Raw genomic sequence first — 21,115 nt, 5'->3', positions numbered from 1 at the left:
AACTGAGTTGAATTTTAGTCTAACAGTGAAAGTTTGCTTGTATAAATTTATGTTCTCATTTATGTTTACCCCAAGCTGAGGGGAATTAAAAATAAATGCTGCTTATGTGACCCCCACATAACCCGTGTCTCAGCCTCACACTGATGATGGCATTAGAGATTGTTGGGTGTGTTTTCGACATAAATCATCATTCAGGCTTGCAGTCTAGCCATTACTGCCTTTCTTTTAATATTTATTAGGGATTTTTGATATTGGATATGGTCCATCTCTTAATTTATGGTGCCAATGTGAACTGATAACAATATGGAGAAGGCCTCCCTCATAAAAAGAAAGAAAACAAAATCATTTTAAGTAACTAGCATAATTTATCTACTATCATGAATGCTTAAAGTTACAGTGTGTATTTTCCCTGGCAATAGGGTGCATTACATACCTAAATCATTGCAAGCAAGTGGTATTTTCGTGTTCGAGAAAGATCTAATCAACGGATGGCCATTAGGGGCAAAAATCCTCCTCCGGCACATCAGACTCCCTTTCAACACCGGGAACGAGAAAAGAGGTAAATGTTTAAAACAACTTTTAGGTATGGCAAACAAAAGTTTTGTAACTGTTTCAAATCAGTAAATGCGTTTTGTCCTCATGGGCTCCCGTAGAAGAAAACATGGTGCTAATATGGTGTCACCCAGAGACTTAGACCGCTCACATTTATTTTAGACCCAATATTTATGGTTAAATGTCACAAAGTCACCAATATTTTGAAACAACCGGGCATCATTTAATTAATGTTGAACAACATTCCGATGGATATGTCCAGAGATTAACGGTAAAAACTACACATTGTCTCTTTAAACTTTAAACATTATCTGTGCAAATTATGACAACAGCTTTTGTTTTAAGTTAGAAAAAAACTAGCCTCAGATTTGATCAATTTTGACATTTGGAGTGAGAGGAGACGAGTGTGACGTGTGTAGTAAGTAAGCGTTGTGTCATTAAAAACCAATAATGACACTTTCTGATATAACATTTTAATGCTAATATTGGACATCCCTAATAAATATATGTGGCCCTGTGACCCTTAATTGTGTATCAGAAGCACAGCAGCCCATCTGTAAGGTTAGAATGTTTAGTGACATTAAATAAAATCTTCTATAAAGACATAAATATTTACTTCTCTTCAGACCACAAATCAGCCTTCTCAGATGGAGCTGAACAGCTATTTAGTATTTTACTATGACTAGAAACTCAAATTATACTTCTTACTATTCTGTTTGTGTGTCTTGTATGTGAATGATATTTTAAGGGCTAAATTGATTCAGACTGAATGACCTAGACGACTAGACTGAATGTTGAAGTCCCCGTGATTGTCATAAGCTCCTCACAGCAGTCCTCGTGGAAACACTCCTTGAAGAGCTAAGGTAATCCTCTTTCAGAGGTGTTCATCTGTCCATTGTGTCAAAGCTGAAATGTGTTTGAAACGCTTCAGCAGGAATGCCCTTGGTTGTCAAAACTTCCATTAAAAATGAAATGCAAGGGTTAAAAGTTATTTATTTGTTCATTGTAAAGCAGTTAATCCTTGGTGTTTGAAATGACCTTTTAGATGAAATTTGCAGCACAATTGTTCGAAGAAGAGTGCTGAGCTCAAAATCCAACGTTTATTTGCGTTTTTCACAACAAATTTGTGCCTTTCAGGCTTTAAATTCCATTTTGCAAGCCAAAATGTTCCTATTTGTCTGCAGATTGTTTCTCTTTGGTTCAATTTTAACACACGACAAGGTTTCACAGAGACCGACTTTCACATCAAATGAACCATGCCATCACACGAGGGCTTCACGTCACACTGTGCAAAGTGCATGTTGCCATGTTGTCAACCACGCATTAGCGTGTGGGCGGCATGTGTTCTGTGAAGCACTCAGATGTTTACAGTGAAACTCTTGGATGAAAGTCAAGTTTGCAGCTGCAGCATCGGAATAATTCATCGCCCGCCTTTTTACCCAGGAGGAGCCACAGGTAGTTGATGAAGTGGCAGTGCCAAGACTCCCAACTGGCGAAGATGGAGCGCAGCTGCCAGGAGTCAGCGTAGCCAGATGCCGCTGCTGATGTACCATGTGTTCCAAGCAGGGCAACAGTGTGTTTGTGTGTGAGCTGAGGTGGGAGGGGAGACGATGGAGAGCTTGCCAAGACATTCTCACATTGATGCCAACCTGACACATGCTCGGGTTCTCCCCATGGTTTGCATTACCCTCTCAGTCTCTCTCACAGATCCGTGGGGGGTCCACTTTTTTCCTATTTTTCTTACATGAAACCCAACGCCAAAATGGGAGTTGGTGCCTGCTTGCGGGCGTTCTGCCCATCGATAGCGAAAACCGTTTCAGGTGGTCTTCTCTGAAAAGGTGCGCTGGCAGCAGGTCGGTGCAGCAGAACGTCAGCCTCTGCTTTCGCTCTTTGTCTTCGCACGTTCTTGTTCAGTGGTAACTGTTGGTCCTCGTGGCTTTTCCTTTCCAGAAGTATCACGATCCTCTCTTTTTATCCTCCAGTTTTCCCTCCATTCCTCCTCGCTCGCAATTCTGGTCCCGATGTAAGAAATGTCGAAAATGTGGCCAACTTCCAGGAAACAAATCCAAAGCGTGAGTCATCTGTGCGATTTTTGTATCATCCAAGACGACATAAGGTTGTTTTCAGGCGGAATCCTCAAAAACGACGGCGATGCCAGCTGCATCCAAAAAGGGGCCAAGGATCGTAAAAATAGCCTTCAAATTAAGGATTTATCCTAAACTACATAGGTGCAGGAGCAGCAATAGCAGCTTTATCCCTATGAATGGGAACGAGTGGTCTTTGACGATACTATTCTGGTGAGTGGAGGGGAGTTCTCTCAAACAAAGGCTTGAATTTCGTTAGGAACATGCCATCCTCATCTGCAGTGTAGGGGGTTTGGGGAGGGAAGTGAAAACTTTTTGAACATGTGCCATGTCTGTACCATTTTCTTATTTAAGGCCCGCGACTGCCAGCTGGTGGCTGAATGTGCCCACTTTCACTGCGATGATAGAGCCAGCCAAGCTAGTTGGCACACAGAGTGAAAGAACTGACATGTGATCTGAAGCCAAACCCAGCACTGTGTGTGGTAGCTGCGTACACGCCTTCCTCTCCTCACTCTCATCCTTGTCTCTTGTGAGCAGCAGTGGATCTGCAGGGGGTAGGGTTCTGCCAGCAGCCACAAGATAACAGAAAACAGACGTTATGTTAGAAGATCTGTACTTAATGAAACTGTTACCTTAAAGTATTTGGGCCTGTCATTAAAGTCGTGAGGGGAAGCAGTTACATTGTTTCCTCTAAGAGGTGACACTTAATAATTGGAATACTTGCCCTGGTTTTCTAATATGTTTCCTGTAGTGGAGCAAAGCTGTATCTGTTTGATATAAAACTGCCAGGTTTCCATTATTACGAGGGAAATTATTGCACCTTTAATTTAGGTTTCACTTTTGTTTTGTCATTTTGTGTGTGAATTTAAAAGCAGAAAGGTTCAACAATGCCATCCATGGTGTTTTATCAGTACACGACTGCTATGGATAAAGATTTTTAAACTAATTGTTGTTTTTTTATGTATTTTTTTTAAATGTCACTCTTATCTGGTCAAAGAGACTTGTTTGAATTTAAACTCTGTGCCCAGAAAATCCCAAGAATATTAGCTGCCACCCACGCAAAATAAAAATTGACAATATAACAGTATGACTTTATTTTTCCAACAACATAACTTTCATATATTATCACGTTCCTACTATATACTATTGTTTTTAACAATAAAATGTTCACATTTGTACAATATAATACCACATTCTTACAATATAATTATTATAATGCACAAAAGTGACATTTATATGGTTAGAACATGATAGTATATTGTAAGAACATGATATTATACTGTATAAATTTGAAAACATATTGTAAGAATATGAAAATTATCCAGTTGGAACACTAAAGAGTAGATGTTCTAACGTTAAATCCCTCTAGTTTTATCTTATGTGGGTGGCAGCTCTTTTATGAAAACCTTTTTTTAATGAAATGATCGGTGCTCAAACTAGAATAAACTGATCAACGTTGATCCCAGCATAAGTTTATGTGTACTGAAATTATTTTTTGAAATCTTCTAATTTTATCTTCATGTTTATGTATCTTTAAATTATTTATTTATACCTACATTCGTGTATTTCATTCGCCGCAGGAAATGTGATTATTTTTCTGCTGTCTCTTTTACCTAGGAACTGTATTCCTCTGCCGTTGTTTCCTACCGGCAGAATAAATTCGCTGCACCGTCCTTGAACAGAAGGCTGAACGAAAAACAGTAAGTAGTTGTAGCGTTGTAGAAAGCATGAGTAAAATTAAACATACGGAATAAATTCAATGTTTATGCAATATTTTCCGTTATGAAGATTTTGGTTCATGAAGTTACAGAAATGAGCTTGATAGTGCCGCTGTCAGTCTGAGTTGTTTACGAACTGCTCAGGTGTTCAGTGATGTAGCCAATTGCCTTATTTAAATAAGATTATTAAATATAACAGCTTTATAAATGCGAAGTATTTGTATAATTTTTAGTACTTAGGGTAAAAAATAGTGCTAAAATTATTTAATAAGAAAAGAAAGAAATGGACGTGTCAGTCAAATCCACACGTTTTTGTGAATTGAAAAAATACTTTTGTGGTCAAAGCAAACGCGTTTGTATAAAGGAATTCTGAACTGAGAAACTAAAGGTAATGGTAACTGGTTGTAAATCTGCTTGTAAAAACTATAAATGTGTTTCATGGATGTCAATAAAGTTGTACAAAGTCTCTTTCAAAGTGAAAACGGTAAGTTTCAGTTGGGATTCTAATCTTTAATGTTGATGTATACAATAAGCTTCACTAATATGTGTCATAGCATTAGCTTTAAACTCTCCTTAGTTCATTAAAGTAAATTAACATCAGCTTGAGTCCATCCATCTCTGAGGAGTTTTAATAAAACTTTGGAGATTTCTTGAGAGGTGTTTCTGCTTTTTACTCTGGATTCCTGACATTACAACTCCCCTCATTACAAGATGTTTCATTGTTCTCAACCATCAACATATAAATACTGGACAATTCATTTCCATAGGCTCCAATAACAAATGGGCTCCATAGGCCAAATGGGAGGTGGTCACCACCGCCATTTTGACCGTGTCACAGGTTCCGTCAAGCCCAGACAATTCCACAAAAGGGAAGAGAGATGGAGCTGAGGGTGGGGCTGTAAGGCTAGGATCAACTGACGACACGCGATCGAACTAGCTACAAGCTAACCCAAAGCTAACACGGAGGTGGGAGCTAAGCTAGCGGAGGTAGTAACCTAGCTACAACTGGAGTTAACTGTGCACAACACCAGAGCTTCTGAGTCAGAGATACGCCGGGCTGACCGCTGGGTAAAACTGGGTGGAACACAGATGTCTCCGAGAGCTCCGGCTGCCGCACAGCAGACAAGTGCCGCTGCGATCTGAGATACGTAGAGCTGCCGCTGGGGAGAACCGGGTGGAAAGGTTTCCATCCCAGAGCTCCACAAGCCGGCAGCCCGCGCAGCAGACAGGAGCCGCGATCAGACAGAGATGCGTCGAGCTGCGGGGAGGCGAGAACGGGTGGAAAACATCGGTCTCCCGAGAGCTCCACAAGCCGATAGTCGGGACCCAGCTCCACCAACATGTTATATTTCAACCCATTTTCTAAAGTGCAGCATTATGTTAAATGCACTGGGTTTTACCCTATTACATTTAAATTTCATGGTTAAACAGTACATGTTAAAATCTAAGCTCAGCTCGGCAGTGACCTAAAATACATAAATATAATTTTACTTATCGAAAAAAATGAAGTGGAGACTCCTTGGACGCTCTATTAGTGCCATTAATGCCACAGCAAGTCATTTTGTCCAACAATTGCACAAATAATATCCAAAAAGAACGCACAAACACAGAGACTCAAAATCCCGGAGCAGTTTCCAAGCCAGACCGAGGCTCTACTGAGGCCTTTCCACGGAGCTAGCTCTGTGGTCACGTGGGTCTGATGCTCATTAATTATACAGAATTTTAGGCTTTTAATACACTTAAACAGAAGTGTGAGGAAAAAATTCACCCCCCTCAGAGTTGTCATGAGTGTAAACTAGATCATTTAAACCAAAAACATGTTCTGGTACCAGGCTGTAAACATGTTTATTTCTGCTGTGAAATTGGTATTTTTAACATGGGAGTCAATGAGGATTTGCTCGCTTCTGACACCAGCCCCCAGCGGATGAGGGTGGAACTGCAAGTTTTGTCACTTCCGGGTTGGCCTCAATTTTTGAGCCGCATTGTGGGGGCTTGTTCTCAACACGCTAATCATTATTACCCTTTGCTTTGTAGACATTTGTGGTTGCTTGATGAAAAAACATTAGGTGTTTATTGCTTACTATTACTATTATTATTTTAAGTATAGTTCTAGAATTACTATTCATTTTGTTTTTTCCTCAACCCACAGTTATTTTTTTTATGAGCGCATGGAAGAAGACTGAACATCTTACAACTCTGCAGGGTGACGTCCAGCAAAGTCTCTAATATGTCAGAGCTGTTTGCTTTGGCCAAGCTCCCTCTCAAGTCAACTTTTCCTTTCTGGAAATTCACTCTTTGCAGCACTTTTAGCCAGTTAGAATCAGGGCGGTGGCAACTGGGAGCTAGAGTTCAAAGACACACTCACGAATGGACTAAAGCACCGTCATCGAGGATAAACCAGAAGCCAGTGTTTGAGAGAGCACTAGCATTTGGAGATAAACCTGCCATCATAGACAGCAGTGGAGGGCACAGCTACAAGCAGCTGTACCGCAGCAGCTTAGGACTCGCTAGCAGGATCAATGCTGCTCTAAATTCTGACTTTGGGGGTCTTCATGGAAAACGAGTCTCCTTCTTGTGTGCAAATGATGCTTCTTATGTAGTGGGACAATGGGCAGGTTGGATGAGTGGTGGGACGGTGGTGCCACTCTACCGAAAACACCCCCCTTCTGAGCTGGAGTACATCATCTCTGATTCCCAGAGCTCGCTGCTGGTGGCGGCACATCCCTACGCAGAGATCCTTGAGCCGCTGGCTCAGAAACTCGGACTGCCGTGTCTGACTCTACCTCCTACTTCTAACCTCAACGCTTTAGATGGAACAGACACACGCGAGAAGGAGATGGCCATCACAGACTGGGCCGACCGGCCAGCTATGATCATCTACACCAGTGGCACCACGGGGCGCCCCAAAGGGGTTTTACACACACACCGTAGCATTCAGGCAATGGTATATGACTCTTTTATATTTTATTTTAAATTAAACAGCCAACTCTTCACTTAGTTTTTTAACTTGAAACTTTAGTCTGGCAGTAATGTGAGGGGATCGCCTTGCCTGTTTAATGTGCTTTCTAAAAGATTTGATGCAGCTTGTCAAAATAGAATTTTTAAGTTTTTTATTTTAACCCTTCCACTGTCCTAATGGGTGTGACCCTGCAAGGAAAGATGACCATTGAGCAGGGTTGATGGTTTATCCCTTGGGTCTATGTGGCAGGGGTGAGGAGTGAGCACCACCTCACCCCTGCCATGTGGACCTCATGGGATAAACCATCAATCCTGCTCAATGGTCAACTTTCCTTGCGTGGTCACCCATAAAGACAGTAGGAGGGTTAAATGATGAAGTTGATTTGCTTTAAAAGTCTCTCTTCTCTGTCCTGCTTCCCATCAGGTACAGTGCTTGGTTTCAGAGTGGGCGTGGTCTAAGGATGATGTCATCCTCCACACCCTGCCACTCCACCACGTGCATGGCATCATTAACAAGCTGCTGTGCCCGCTCTGGGTGGGCGCCACCTGCATCATGCTTCCTGAATTTCAGCCACAAAAGGTTTGAAAAATTATTTTTGTCTTTAATTTAGAATCTGTTTTGTTGTTGTTGTCATACAAATATCCTTTCACCAAAGAGGCCACATGCATTGCTGCAATTCTTATAATAGAAGAAGAATTTTTATGTAGGTTTCAAAGTGTGCAGGGCGGTTCATACCTAGCTGTTTTGTCACCAGTTTGTCTTTTTCTGTCACTTTTTGCCTTTCCTCACTTCTCCCTGCTTCATCTCCGTCCCCTCTCACCCTCTGCAAGCCTCCTCCTCACCCCCCTCCTCCCCTCCTCACCCTCTGCAAGCCTCCTCCTCACCCCCCTCCTCCCCTCCTCACCCTCTGCAAGCCTCCTCCTCACCCCCCTCCTCCCCTCCTCACCCTCTGCAAGCCTCCTCCTCACCCCCCTCCTCCCCTCCTGACTGTCAGACTAAGTGTTTGGGGCTTAGTGATGAATTGCCCTGTGTGGCTTTGTATGTGACCAATGCCGACTCACGGCAGGGGTTTAAGCAGCAGATCAATCGATGAGATGACATTGAAGGATGATAGTGCTTGTTTGGCCCTGAGACGGGGGGGGGGGGGGGGTGAGGCTCGGAAGTGTAAGTGTGTGTGTGTGTGTTAAGGCTGCAAACCAGTGTTGATGCATGTTTCCCAATGTATTCAGGTTTCTCTTTGGGTCAGGTTCATAGTGAAGGTAGATAGAAAGAAAAGGTCTTTAAGGACATCTTTTTCTGTCAGCGTGAGCATTTGGACACTATTATCACCATCAGTATTCAGCTGTTATCCCTGACCTTGTACAGCAGCCCTCCAAGCCCCTTCTTTCATTCTCTGAAAAGTAGCTTTTACCGTCTGCCCGACGTTATGGGACATTGTCAAAGTGAACAATAGTCTATCTATTTAGTCCCATCAGATCTTTGAAATGTAGCCTTGGCAGCAGAGCCTCTGCATTGATTTCTGTCCAGTTTGGCCTAAAGAGAAGAAAGTCATGGTTGTGAATTTTTTTCTGTAAATCGTAGTCTCTTTCAAAGGTACTGTTTCAGACTGACGGCAGCTGCTTCTCTCAAAGAGCTGGTCAGACTGGAATCATTCAAATCCCTACTGACTACTTAATCACTGCAGCTCCTCAGATGTAATATTACCGTCGCTGCTGAGATGTTTCTGAAGAGGCAGAGCTGAGGAATTGGCGTGTTGTTCTAGCAGCAAAGACGCTTTACTAAGAAGCCGTGATAAAAGATTGATGAGCAGTCGGCTTGGAAACTCAACTGCCTGCTCTACAGCTCAGTTTAAATTCGTATAGCTCAACTCATTTACCAACTGTTGAAGTCAGAGAGAAACTTTAGTGTCGTTGTTACTGTATTTGGCATTTATTAAGTGTGTTTTGCCACTTTGTGTCATTTATTAAGTGTGTTTTGCCACTTTGTGTCATTTATTAAGTGTGTTTTGCCACTTTGTGTCATTTATTAAGTGAGTCAATACTTACTTCCAACCAGTCATAAACACAGACCCAGGCACGCTCCATCACCAAGCCCTCCCCTATCAAACAGAACAGACAGCAAGGCGTCGCAGCAAGGAGCGGTGAAGAACATTGTCCCGTGAGAAGGTTACAGTAGTTCACCCATACAGCGATCTTAGAAAAGACGCCGTGGTCAATAGAAAAAATTTGGTTTGGTCAAGGGTTTGGTTGGTACTACAATCAACTTGTTTTATCATAAATGAATGGCATCAAATGGCCAGGGCTGCACTTAAAATATATTTTCTACATTTTTTATAATTATCAATAATTATTGATATCAATCATTGATTATTTTTTATTGATATGCTTTTTTTCTATATCGTTCAGCCCTATTGTTGACTCAGACATTAATCGCTTTCCTAAGATTATGGAAAATAACTAAACTTTCATATCTGCCCTAATAATTATTGTGAAAAGAATAACTGATATTAGATGTCTAAAAGGTTTATTTCACTCTGATGAAATTAATCCATGGCATGTGTGCTGACGGGGGCCGTGTTCCACTTCTGCAGACACACATGCTAATTACTCTGTAAGAAATGCTAACGAGCAGAACTTCCTCTAAATGGAATGCAGCCCTCATTAATACAGTTGTGCAGACCTGAGTGCAGAACAAGTTCAGGTTGTTTAGGATGCAGGCTGGCGGTCTGGGTTCTCACCAGATCTTGTCCCCGAGGTGGAGACCGGCTCCTTGATGGACATAAATTACCTCCCTCTCCCCTCTTGAGTGAACTTGGTTGAAGCGCCTCGCTGCACTTGATAGACACCACCCAGAGTGGTCGGGGCACGCTCAGTTAATAATTCTTCTCTCTGAATGCGGATAGCTGAACTCTAGATGCTCCCTACCGCACAGATCAACTTGTAATGATGTTTGACTGAGTGGGATTGGTGTATTATTAGCTGATTAGTACATCTTTACTAGCTTGGCTTTATTCCTCTATTATAGTAGAATAAATCAGAAAGCCATCTTCATAGAGAACAGATGAGGTGAGTTTGGGATGAGGTTGGACAGAAGAAAAGTGGCTTAGAAAATGCTGAAACATTATTAAAGATCTGGTGGATGATGATGGTGGAAAAAAGATGTTTTTCTGTTTGTGGGAAGAGGTGTGGACTTTTCAGACGAGACACTGCAGAGGCAGTGAAGCAAGAACTTGTGAAATATAGAAAATGTAAGAGGAGAGGAGAAAGAAGTCACCTAAAAAAGCAGGAGGAATACAGAAGTGAGTCTGCAGGAGGAGCAGTTTGTCTTCATGGAGAGGAGACGTACCTGTTGTCCATGTCCTTCTTCACTTAATTCATTCTGTCATCAGTGTTCAGGGCAGGACCATCGACATACATATATGGACAATGGGTTTCCATAGGCTCCAATAATAAGTTTTTGTACTAAAATGGGAGGTGGCCACCACCGCCATTTTGACCGTGTCACAGGTTCCGTCAAGCCCAGACAATTCCACAAAAGGGAAGAGAGGTGGAGCTGAGGGTGGGGCTGTAAGGCTGGGATCAACTGACGACACCCGGTCGAACTAGCTACAAGCTAACCTGAAGCTAACCCAAAGCTAATGCGGAGGTGGGAGCTAAGCTAACAGAGGTAGCAACCTAGCTACAAACGGAATTAACTGTGCACAACACCAGAGCTTCTGAGTCAGAGATACGCCGGGCTGACCGCTGGGTAAAACCGGGTGGAACACAGAGGTCTCCCAGACCTCCACAAGCTGGCAGCCGCACAGCAGACAAGCGCCGCTGCGATCTGAGATACGCAGAGCTGCCGCTGGGGAGAACCGGGTGGAAAGGTTTCCATCCCAGAGCCCCACAAGCCGGCAGCCCGCGCAGCAGACAGAAGCTGCGATCAGACAGAGATGCGCCGAGCTGCGGGGAGGGGAGAACCGGGTGGAAAACAGAGGTCTCCCGAGAGCTCCACAAGACGATAGTCGGAACCCAGCTCCACCAACATGTTATATTTCAACCCATTTTCTAAAGTGCAGCATTATGTTAAATGCACTGGGTTTTACCCTATTACATTTAAATTTCATGGTTAAACAGTACATGTTAAAATCTAAGCTCAGCTCGGCAGTGACCTAAAATACATAAATATAATTTTACTTACCGAAAAAAATGGAGACTCCTTGGACACTCTATTAGTGCAATTAATGCCACAGCAAGTCATTTTGTCCAACAACTGCACAAAAATATCCAAAAAAGAAAACACAAACACAGAGTCTCAAAATCCCGGAGCAGTTTCCAGGCCAGACCGAGGCTCTACTGAGGCCTTTCCACGGAGCTAGCTCTGTGGTCACGTGCGTCGGATGCTCATTAATTATACAGAATTTTAGGCTTTTAATACACTTAAACAGATAAGTGAGAAAAAAATTCACCCCCCTCAGAGTTGTCATGAGTGTAAACAAGATAATTTAAACCAAAAACATGTTTTGGAACCAGGCTGTAAACATGTTTATTTCTCCTGTGAAATTGGTATTTTTAACATGGGAGTCAATGAGGATTTGCTCGCTTCTGACACCAGCCCCTAGTGGATGAGGGTGGAACTGCAATTTGTGGTACTTCCAGGTTAGGACCAATTTTAGAGCCGCATTGTGGGGGCTTGGGCAAGACTTGGAACCACTGATATGTGAAGTATATGTGAAGTGAAATTGTCTTAAACAAGTGAACATTTACTGTTTTAAATACATGGTGCATATATATATATATATATATCTACGAGTCTTTTTTGATTTATATTTTGAGTTTTGTGGACATCTTTAAAATAAGTAACATCAAAGACGGAGATAAATAAACAACTGAAGCCTAATGGGTGTGATTTTTCTTCCCAAAAGTGATACTTCACTGCTAATTATATGGTCCGACACTTTCACGCACATATAGCAGCCTGCAGTTTTTAATCATGTCGCCTTGCAGCATGCACGTCCCATACATATAACAAACAGCACAGTTTATGGGCGTAAAACAACAGAAGCAGCAATCTATTATTCTGTGGCCACAGTTAAGCAGCAGACACACGGATCCCAAGCTGCAGTTTTTGCTCCTCCTGCTATTTTCCTTTAGATGGATGGAGCTGAGGATGCAAATTTAAGACAGTTTACTAAACCGACAGCGAGCAACTCCATCAGTTAGAGGAAATTCAGTAATTTGAATTATTTTTCTACATGTTGATGTTTTTCACTTAATGTTCTCCACAAATGAGCCTGATCACATCAGAAATGCTGAAACCAGAACAATCAAAACAGAGATTTTCAGTTTTTTAAGCTGATTATTTTCTTAATTACATTTAATTATTGGCTTTACAAAAAAATATGCCAAAGAGTTAGTTTTTTGTTTGTAAAATCATTTTTGTAATACATCATTTCATTGAAATTCAGCTCCACCTAACATTTTTTCATTGCATATATATCTAGAAAAAAACATATAGTGTGTATGAGTTATCTATTAATAATTGCACGTTTAATTCATTTGGGAGCATTAGAGGCCCTTTTCTGAACATAAGAAACCACAAAATTTAAAACTGTTGCTGCTCTGACCTCTAGCTGTTAACCTTCAGAGCTTTGCAAATCATGACGTTTTTCCTTTTTTTGACATTGTGCTGACTGATTTCACATGAGGCTGCAGTGGACTCTACTCCACTGTTTACATCCAATAGAGAGAAAACATTTGTGTGTGTTTATTTCTGCAGCTTCAATGGAAGGACTTTAGATGTAATCATTTAGTTTCCAAAACTTATCTGTTGGATTCTTTCTTTCTCTTAACCTTTTCTTATCTACTTCTTCTCTCCGTCTTCAGTAAGATGTTCTGCTTATCTCCGCGTCTCTGTCTGTCTGTCTGTGTGTGTGTGTGTGTGTGTGTGTGTGTGTGTGTGTGTGTGTGTGTGTGTGTGTGTGTGTGTGTGTGTGTGTGTGTGTGTGTGTGTGTGTGTGTGTGTGTGTGTGTGTGTGTGTGTGTCTGTGTGTGTGTGTGTGTGTGTGTGTGTGTGTCTGTGTGTGTGCGTGTGTGTCTGTGTGTGTCTGTGTCTGTCTCTCTCCAGGTGTGGGAAATGCTGTTGAACTCCAGGGCTCCGACGGTTAACGTGTTCATGGCTGTGCCGACAATTTATTCCAAACTGATCCAGTACTACGATCAGCACTTCACACAGCCTCGTGTGAAGGACTTTGTCAAAGCTGTTTGCAAAGAGAGAATCAGGTACTGATCTTATCAGCAGCAACAAAACGCTTTCTTCTAACTAAATGTCTATTTAAATATTTGTACACACACACACACACACACACTTTATTTTTCTAACATTTATCAGTTCTTTTCATGATTGTGTGCTTTCTTCTATTTTCTTGTTTTATTGGCTTTGTGCCACCAATATATATATATATATATATATATATATATATATATATATATATATATATATATTATTTTTTTCCCCTGTATTTTCAGCATTAACACTACCCCTCCTCCCTTTTGGATTCTCAGAAAGCCCCTACATCATATTAAAAGGACACGGTGCTTTAGATGTGTGAGAGGATAAACAGAGATTAGAGTCATAACAACAATGACAAGTTTTATATTTGATGAAAAAAAAATGTGTTTGTATTTATATTTCCCTAGAATGCGATGTGTTGAGTTTATTTTTTTCCGGTCTTTTCCAGGTTAATGGTTTCAGGTTCTGCTGCTCTGCCTCTTCCTACTTTGCAGCGCTGGGAGGAGATTACGGGACACACGCTGCTGGAGCGCTACGGCATGACTGAGATCGGCATGGCTCTGTCCAACCCGCTCAGGGGCCCACGGACCCCAGGTACATAGGTTCCCTAACCCTAACCCAGACGCATTCACTAACTTAGTTTTTAAAAGAAAATAAATATTCTTTCAGATGTATCTAAGACATCAACCTGTTGTCTGCTGAATTAATTGGAACATTTATTTAAAACATAAACGGCATAGATTGTCATTGTCTTCAGACTTTTCTTTAATGTATTTAGAATAAAAATAAAAGTCATTTTCAGTGAGGAGCTAAAAAAAACTGGGAAACGATGGTTTGTCTAAGGTATTTATAGGTTTAGGGCCTCCTGAATGCTGTATTTTACCTGCACTTCTTCAAGGTGCTTCATAGAGTAAACAAACAAAAACAAACATGTGGATTGGTGGAAAAGCCGTCATTACAAACCCACTCTGTGTGGTTGAGTCATGCATTATTTCATCCTTCTGAAATAATCATAGAAACTTCAAAATCATGACATTTCTCTCCAAAGACTGTGATTTACACCTTTTCATTAGTGATAACACTGATAAATCTTCCATTTATTAGTCTCAAAATGACTTAATCACTAAACCAGGTCAACTTTTCTGATTTATGTGAAATTCAGACCTGTGATTTGAGTGTTCAAGCCCAGTGATAACACCCGCCCTTAAAGATCAGACCAGGGTTTCTTACCCTTCTCATCAGCACGTTAAACAATGAGCAACAAGCAGGACATCAGCGTATCAAGTCATTTTTATATGTAACATTCTTATTTGCTAAATATTTCAAAGGCCCAATTATGCTCTCTAATTACTACAAAATAAGAGAAGTTAACGGGGACAAAACGAGTTTTTACTCTGCAAACCTCACTGCCAGTTTAACCCTGCAGTTAAAAACATTTTAAACATATTTCCCTGAAACCGACTGCTGGCAGATCATCAGCTCCTCTCTACACAACCGGCCATGAGCAAGAATTACCTGCGAGGTTCTTCGTTGACAACGATTCCTACAGTCATTTTGTTAAAAGCTGGAGAAAATGCACTCGGAAAAATCCCACAGACAAATGTTTACCCACTTTAAATGAGCAGGCGGATGAGCCTGATTCCATCACAGAAACATTCATCTGAATGTAAACAGTAACGTATTCATGTTGCTGTTTAACTCTTTCACAACGACGGTGTCACATTTCACCAGTGTTTGTGTTTCTGTTGAGGAAATTAGAAGCAAAAATCCTGTTTCTGTTGTCGTTGACAACATCATTATTCCATAGAGAGAGTGCGTTTCAGATATCGTGATGAAACAACATGAACGATATGAATCGTAGGTGATTTGATTTTGCAGCTGTGTGTTCATCTCAGAACACGATCTGTGTTTTTGTTTAAACTCCCTCACCTGTTTTATCCAACATGTCTACTTTGTGTTGTATTTATCATAAAGTTTTCTCTCTTGTCATGTCAGTTAAAACCCCACAGTCCCAACCACACCTCCCTCCCTCACACACACACACACACACACACACACACACACACACACACACACACACACACTAGTGAAATCTAGAAATGAGGTCGTATTCGTATTGTTTACTTTTTTCTCCAGCCTTCTTCTGTCATTTCCTCTTCCTCTCGCTCCTCTCCATCTCCATCCCCGTCCCCAGCCAACACCTCCTCATGCAGGTAAAGCTAATTAGCCTGCAAGTGGATTGGAATCTCCTCTGTCTGCTGTCTTGTCGGGGTATTGTTTTGTTTATTTGTTGGGGAAAGTGCGGCGCGAGCCTGTTTGATTCCTCTCGGGTGGTTTTTAGGAATGTCTTTAAGAAGTTTGTGGTTCTATTGATGTTTCCTCTGCTGCAGCTGTAGGAGAAATGTTTGTGTGTTTGAGCCGGGAGCTTGTGCCTGTTTGAGTCGGCGTGTTCCTGTCTTGTCTTTAAGTAGGTTAAAATGGATCAATAGCAACCACAGGAATTTCAGTGTAATGGCGTTGTCCTTTACTACACGCATGCACCTGTTTTCTTTCTGCCACTCCACAAAAAACAAATAAATAAATATGTAGACAACATAAAACACTTTATTGACAAAAATGTATTAATGAATTTCTGCATATTTTGAGCATCTAATTGGCCTAATTTTGCTACATAGCTTGCCACTTGGAAGTATATTAACAATAGTGCTGCTTTCTAGGTCACATTTCTCTGGCTGAGATGTAAACATGTGAGATTAGTTCATGCTGCTTCTATCCATCTTCCATATTATCTCACTCTGTTGCCCCTTTCATCTTTTTTGATTCGGGTTTTTTTTTGTTTTGTTTTTTGCCCTACTTTTAGTTTTTTTGCACTTTGAGAGCGTAGAAGAATTCTGTCTGGACCTCTAAATTCAACAAAGACATTTTCCATTATACTCTGCCCGGACGTTTCAAAATGACATGTAATCTCGTTGAGTCAAAACAACTTTCTACGTCTCCTTTCCGAATTTGTTAGAACAGACGTTTGTGAGAACAAACGCATCAAAGAAACAAAAGAAATTCTTGGAGTCAAAGTGTAAATGCATTTCAGGGACTGTCGCTGAGGGAGAGGGAGGATGTTTTTGTGGCTTTGTGAAGAACTCAATGGAGAGGTTTTCATTCTGCCTCTTGACCACAATCAGAAGAATGGGAAGAGAAGCTGAGACTTTTTTTAGTGTCTCTAATATACAGTGCTCAGCATAAATAAGTACACCCCAATACATTTGTCAGAAAACCTTTAGTTTCCTTTCAGAATCAACATTTTCTATGAGATACCATGATACAAAATACTCCCACAAATGTGGACCACTGATTGCAAACATAATGTGTTCATTTACTCACACAAAAAAGTGATTTTCAACAAATCCATTTAAGCCCATGTTGCAAAAATGAGTACATCCCAGTTATCGTCTTAGGGGAAAAGCTAAACGTAAGACTACAAAATTCTAATCAACAAGCATTCAATCACAGGTGAGTCTAATGGTTCCTTTAAGAGGTGTCCAGCAGGCAGGTGACTATAAAAGAACATTACTTAACAAAGAAAAGCCCTTCTCATTTCATGCTGTCAGCAATGGCTCCATGTGGAAGAGAAGAGACATAAAATCTGAGAAAGGAAATAATTTCTTTACACAAAAAAGAAGATCAGCAAAGCTTTACATATCAGTCAGAATACTGTAGCAAAAGTGATCCAAAAATGTAAGAAAGTTGGAAATGCAACCATCTTACAGAGACGTCCAGACCATCCACGGAAGTTAACATCTCAACAGGAGCGTCTTTTGATGAGAAGTTGAAGAAAATCACCATGCAAGTTCACTGCAGTTAGCTAAAGCAGTAGAAAGTCAGACTGGAGTGACCGTTTCCCATGACGCCATACGGCGCATGGCATGCATGGGTATCGTCCATGAAGGAAACCTCTCCTAAAGCTCATGCACAAAAAAGGACGTCTCGGATTTGGTAGGGCCTATGCTGAAAGAGATGAAGACTACTCGGACTCTGGAGTGATGAGACAAAGATCCCTGGTTTTGGAGCTAGTGGTTTCAAAAATGTATGGTGTCGTAAAGGTGACCGGTCGATCTGTGTTTCTACCCTCACCTATGGTCAAGAGCTTAGGGTAGTGACCGAAAAAACAAGATCGTGGATACAAGTGGCCGAAATGAGTTTTCTCAATAAGGTGTTTGGGCTCTCCCTTAGAGATAGGGTGAGCAGCTCTGTCATCAGGGAGGGGCTTGGAGTAGACTCACTGCTCCTCCATTAGAGAAGCCAGTTGAGGTGGGTCGAACATCTAGTTAGGATGCCTCCTTTGGTGAGGTTTTCTGGGCACGTCCAACTGGGAGGAGACCCAGGACACACTGGAGGAACTAGGTCTCTCACCTGGCTAGGGAACGCCTTGGGATTCCCCTGCAGGAGCTGGCCCAAATAGCTGGGGAGAGGGAAGTCTGGGCCTCTCGGCTTAGGCTGCTGTCCCACGGCCCGACTCCGGATAAGCAGCTGAAAATGAATGGGTGAAGATTTTGTGATCTAAGTTATATTATTAACCTCAATTTAATGTTATGGAGTTAAACAAGAGTTCAATCAAACCCAGCCTTGTGAAAATTCTGGAAATTGTTCTTTTGTTCATTGAGCTCCTGATTAAATCTGCACTCACTTATACCGATCACTGTATGGAACCAGTTTGTTCTGTTGCATAATGCCACTTCTAATTTGCCATTGAATATTGATTTTACATTGATTACTGATGAGGAAAAAGTGGTAAAATTAAACTAAATACCTCCATTCTAAAGTATTCAGATTTCTTTTGTGCTCACTAGCTTGTCATTGATCCATTCAACTCTAGTCTCTCATTCAGGACTTGAACTGATGAGATCAATATGGAGTGAGACACTCGTTCTGTAATCAAGTCCTGACCTGCTTTTCATTTCAAGAGCTGTACTCTGTAAAATTGCATTGTAGTCTTAAGGCAGATGCGCGCGCACACACACACACACACACACACACACACACACACACACACACACACGGAAGACCCCTTAGACTTTCTCTTTTTGCATCCCAGTATTCATAATTACTTACCGCTGAGGGTCACATTCGCAAACATAATAGAATTCAGGTGATGTCAGAACATGTGGGAATTTACACGTTTATGCTTTTTTTTTTTTACACATTTTTGTTAATAATTAAGCATTTCTGCAGCTCTAAGTTATAAGCACTCAGTTTTTGACACAGGGATTTTATGGTTTTTGATAACTTGTCAACTTGGAGCCTTTTTTATTCAGCTGTGCTTCAGTGAAAGCCTGTCAAGCACTCAGCAGTAGTTAAGACTCAAGGACTAAATTGTACACTACTGTCAATTACTGGCTTTTTCAGAAGCCACGTGAAATAAGTGCAAACCAAGAAAAATGTTCAAACAGTTCTGTTATTTTATTTTTTTATTTTATTTTATTTTTTTCATATGTTGGCAATAAAAGCTGCATCAGACATTGCCCAGAAATGGCCAATACTGTCAAAGCAAGCTGACTTCTGCTAACTGAGACAAATTGTTTCTAGTTTCACAAACTCAGCAATTCACTCAGTGACCAGTTCTTCCCAATGGATGGAGGTTAATGCCATCGTGTCGGAAGCAGACTGCCCATTTCACAGAAAAATGCTCAACCAAAGGCTGTCAGTACTTACTTCATTGGCTGTTATTTTTGCAAGGTGACAATAAAAAAAATGACACTTTGTTTGCTTTAAAAATAATGTGTTGTGTTTAAATTCAACAGGAGCTGTGGGAGTGCCTCTTCCAGGTGTGGATGTCCAAATTGTCTTGAATAACGCGACCAACACTACTATAGTGGAAGGAAATCACAAAGAGACGCGGGTAAACATTAAACTACAGTGAGAATGACGTTTATCTCCAGGCAGAGAAACAAACTGGAAATATTGGATGTAGTCTTAGTCTTCCTTAATCCTGCAGATATTTAGACATCAGTGTGAGACTGATGCAAAGTGAGTACTGTATTTTCTCCATGCTGTCAGCTGCTCCAGTGGAACATGGTATAGTTATGATTTTGTGTGTTATGACTTCTACCTCATCTGTTTGCTTTAAATTGCCCAAAGCAATGTAGGTTTTTTTATTTAGTTTTTTTTTTTTTTTGGAGACAGGGTCCTTATTCTTTACATCCTTTCCACACAACCAGGATTTGTTTTTGAAAGCTTCAGACTCTTCAGCTGCAAATAGATTTAGCTCTTGGCTTTTTTACTCTTCCTCCAAGTGTTACACGGACTTACTTAAGTATGTTGACATCTGTCTTAATCTTTGTCACACCAATGGACTTCATATTATATAAATAGCATTATAACCCTTCTAAGATAAACAAGCATCATAATTTTTCTTTTTAAAGTTAATTACTTTCTTTCTTGGTATTTTTCAACATGTCAAACCTGTTTGCTTTAAACCTGCAAACTTCTGCTTCCATAGGAGTGATTATGTTTGCTAGACAAGTTCATCAAGAGCTTCCTTTTTTAAGACTAGGCTCTGTTATCAGAATCATGTACTAACTTAAAGGGATACTTTGCAACTTTTTCATATTTTTAAATCATTTTCTTGAGCCAGTATGTGCAAAAATGACCCTTTAGAGGGTTAATGAAAGGCCACCCAGCCCCTATCGCCCCCTGTGGCCAGAATATTTCACTTACAACTTCAGACTGGCGGGGCGCTCTGTTGGGATTTCCAGCCCAGTTCCTGCTTGTTTTAGATCATGCACACGGCTGATTTGTTTAATTTAGTGAAGAATCACTCCTGTAGACACTAAGAAAGGCTGGGAGGCATTTCATCTGTTAGATCAAGGTGTTTCGGTTCTACAAATGGAAACTATAGGGTGTTAAAAGCTGGTCAAAACTGCCTAGTTCCCCTTTAAGTTTTCTTGTTTCTCATTCCAGTTTAGCTGCTAATGTGGGTTTTGAAGGTAAAACTGCACAATGACACGAGCATTGTGCTTTTGAAACAGTATCACTTCCTAATGAAGATGTTTTTGCTACTATGCACAGCTTGATAACATCTCAACGTCACTCTGTCCATTTCTTTGCAGCAACTAACTAGGTTTTACTAACCTAGCCAGTTGTGTTCTCTGTATAAGCTGCTGTTTCATGTGACCCCTGCCGAATCATTTGCATTTATATTGGCTTAATTAAACAACATTCCGGTACCCCAGACTTTCACATCCATCTGTCGTAATGCTCTTTTTTTCTTTGTTTGAATACTTTGCAGGTTCGTGCGGGTCTGGAGGGTAAAGAAGGGGAGCTGCTGGTTCGTGGTCCGTCTGTCTTTAAAGAGTACTGGAACAAACCCCAGGAAACCAGAGAGTCTTTTACAGATGGCGGCTGGTTTAAAACAGGTACCTAGCTACCCCCTTCCTGTACAGCAGTGTACATACACACACTCATCAACTTGCTTCTGGGAAAGGGAGTGAATTCTGCTTATTGCAGCTACGCAGCTACAGGATTGGTGCTGTCAG

At 41.1% G+C, this 21,115-nt stretch overlaps 1 protein-coding gene across 2 annotated transcripts in view; it reads left to right on the top strand.

Moving 5' to 3' along the window:
- The first annotated feature begins 4,252 nt into the window (after nt 1-4,252).
- The window catches only part of acsf3 (acyl-CoA synthetase family member 3), a 119,765-nt gene continuing 102,902 nt past the window's right edge, over nt 4,253-21,115 (top strand). For both annotated transcript variants that reach the window (XM_054731860.2, XM_054731861.2), the window contains exons 1-7: nt 4,253-4,336; nt 6,504-7,298; nt 7,737-7,892; nt 13,422-13,576; nt 14,035-14,180; nt 19,382-19,479; nt 20,869-20,995. In XM_054731860.2, the coding sequence (XP_054587835.2) occupies nt 6,582-7,298; nt 7,737-7,892; nt 13,422-13,576; nt 14,035-14,180; nt 19,382-19,479; nt 20,869-20,995 (1,399 nt within the window). In that variant the 5' untranslated portion in view covers nt 4,253-4,336; nt 6,504-6,581. The remainder of the gene's footprint in view (nt 4,337-6,503; nt 7,299-7,736; nt 7,893-13,421; nt 13,577-14,034; nt 14,181-19,381; nt 19,480-20,868; nt 20,996-21,115) is intronic.

Source organism: Nothobranchius furzeri, chromosome 9 (assembly GCF_043380555.1).
Source record: "Nothobranchius furzeri strain GRZ-AD chromosome 9, NfurGRZ-RIMD1, whole genome shotgun sequence".
In the NCBI taxonomy this organism is placed as follows: Eukaryota; Metazoa; Chordata; class Actinopteri; order Cyprinodontiformes; family Nothobranchiidae; genus Nothobranchius; species Nothobranchius furzeri.
The sequence above is the reverse complement of the archived record's forward strand: the minus strand, read 5'-3'. Positions and strand labels throughout refer to the sequence as shown.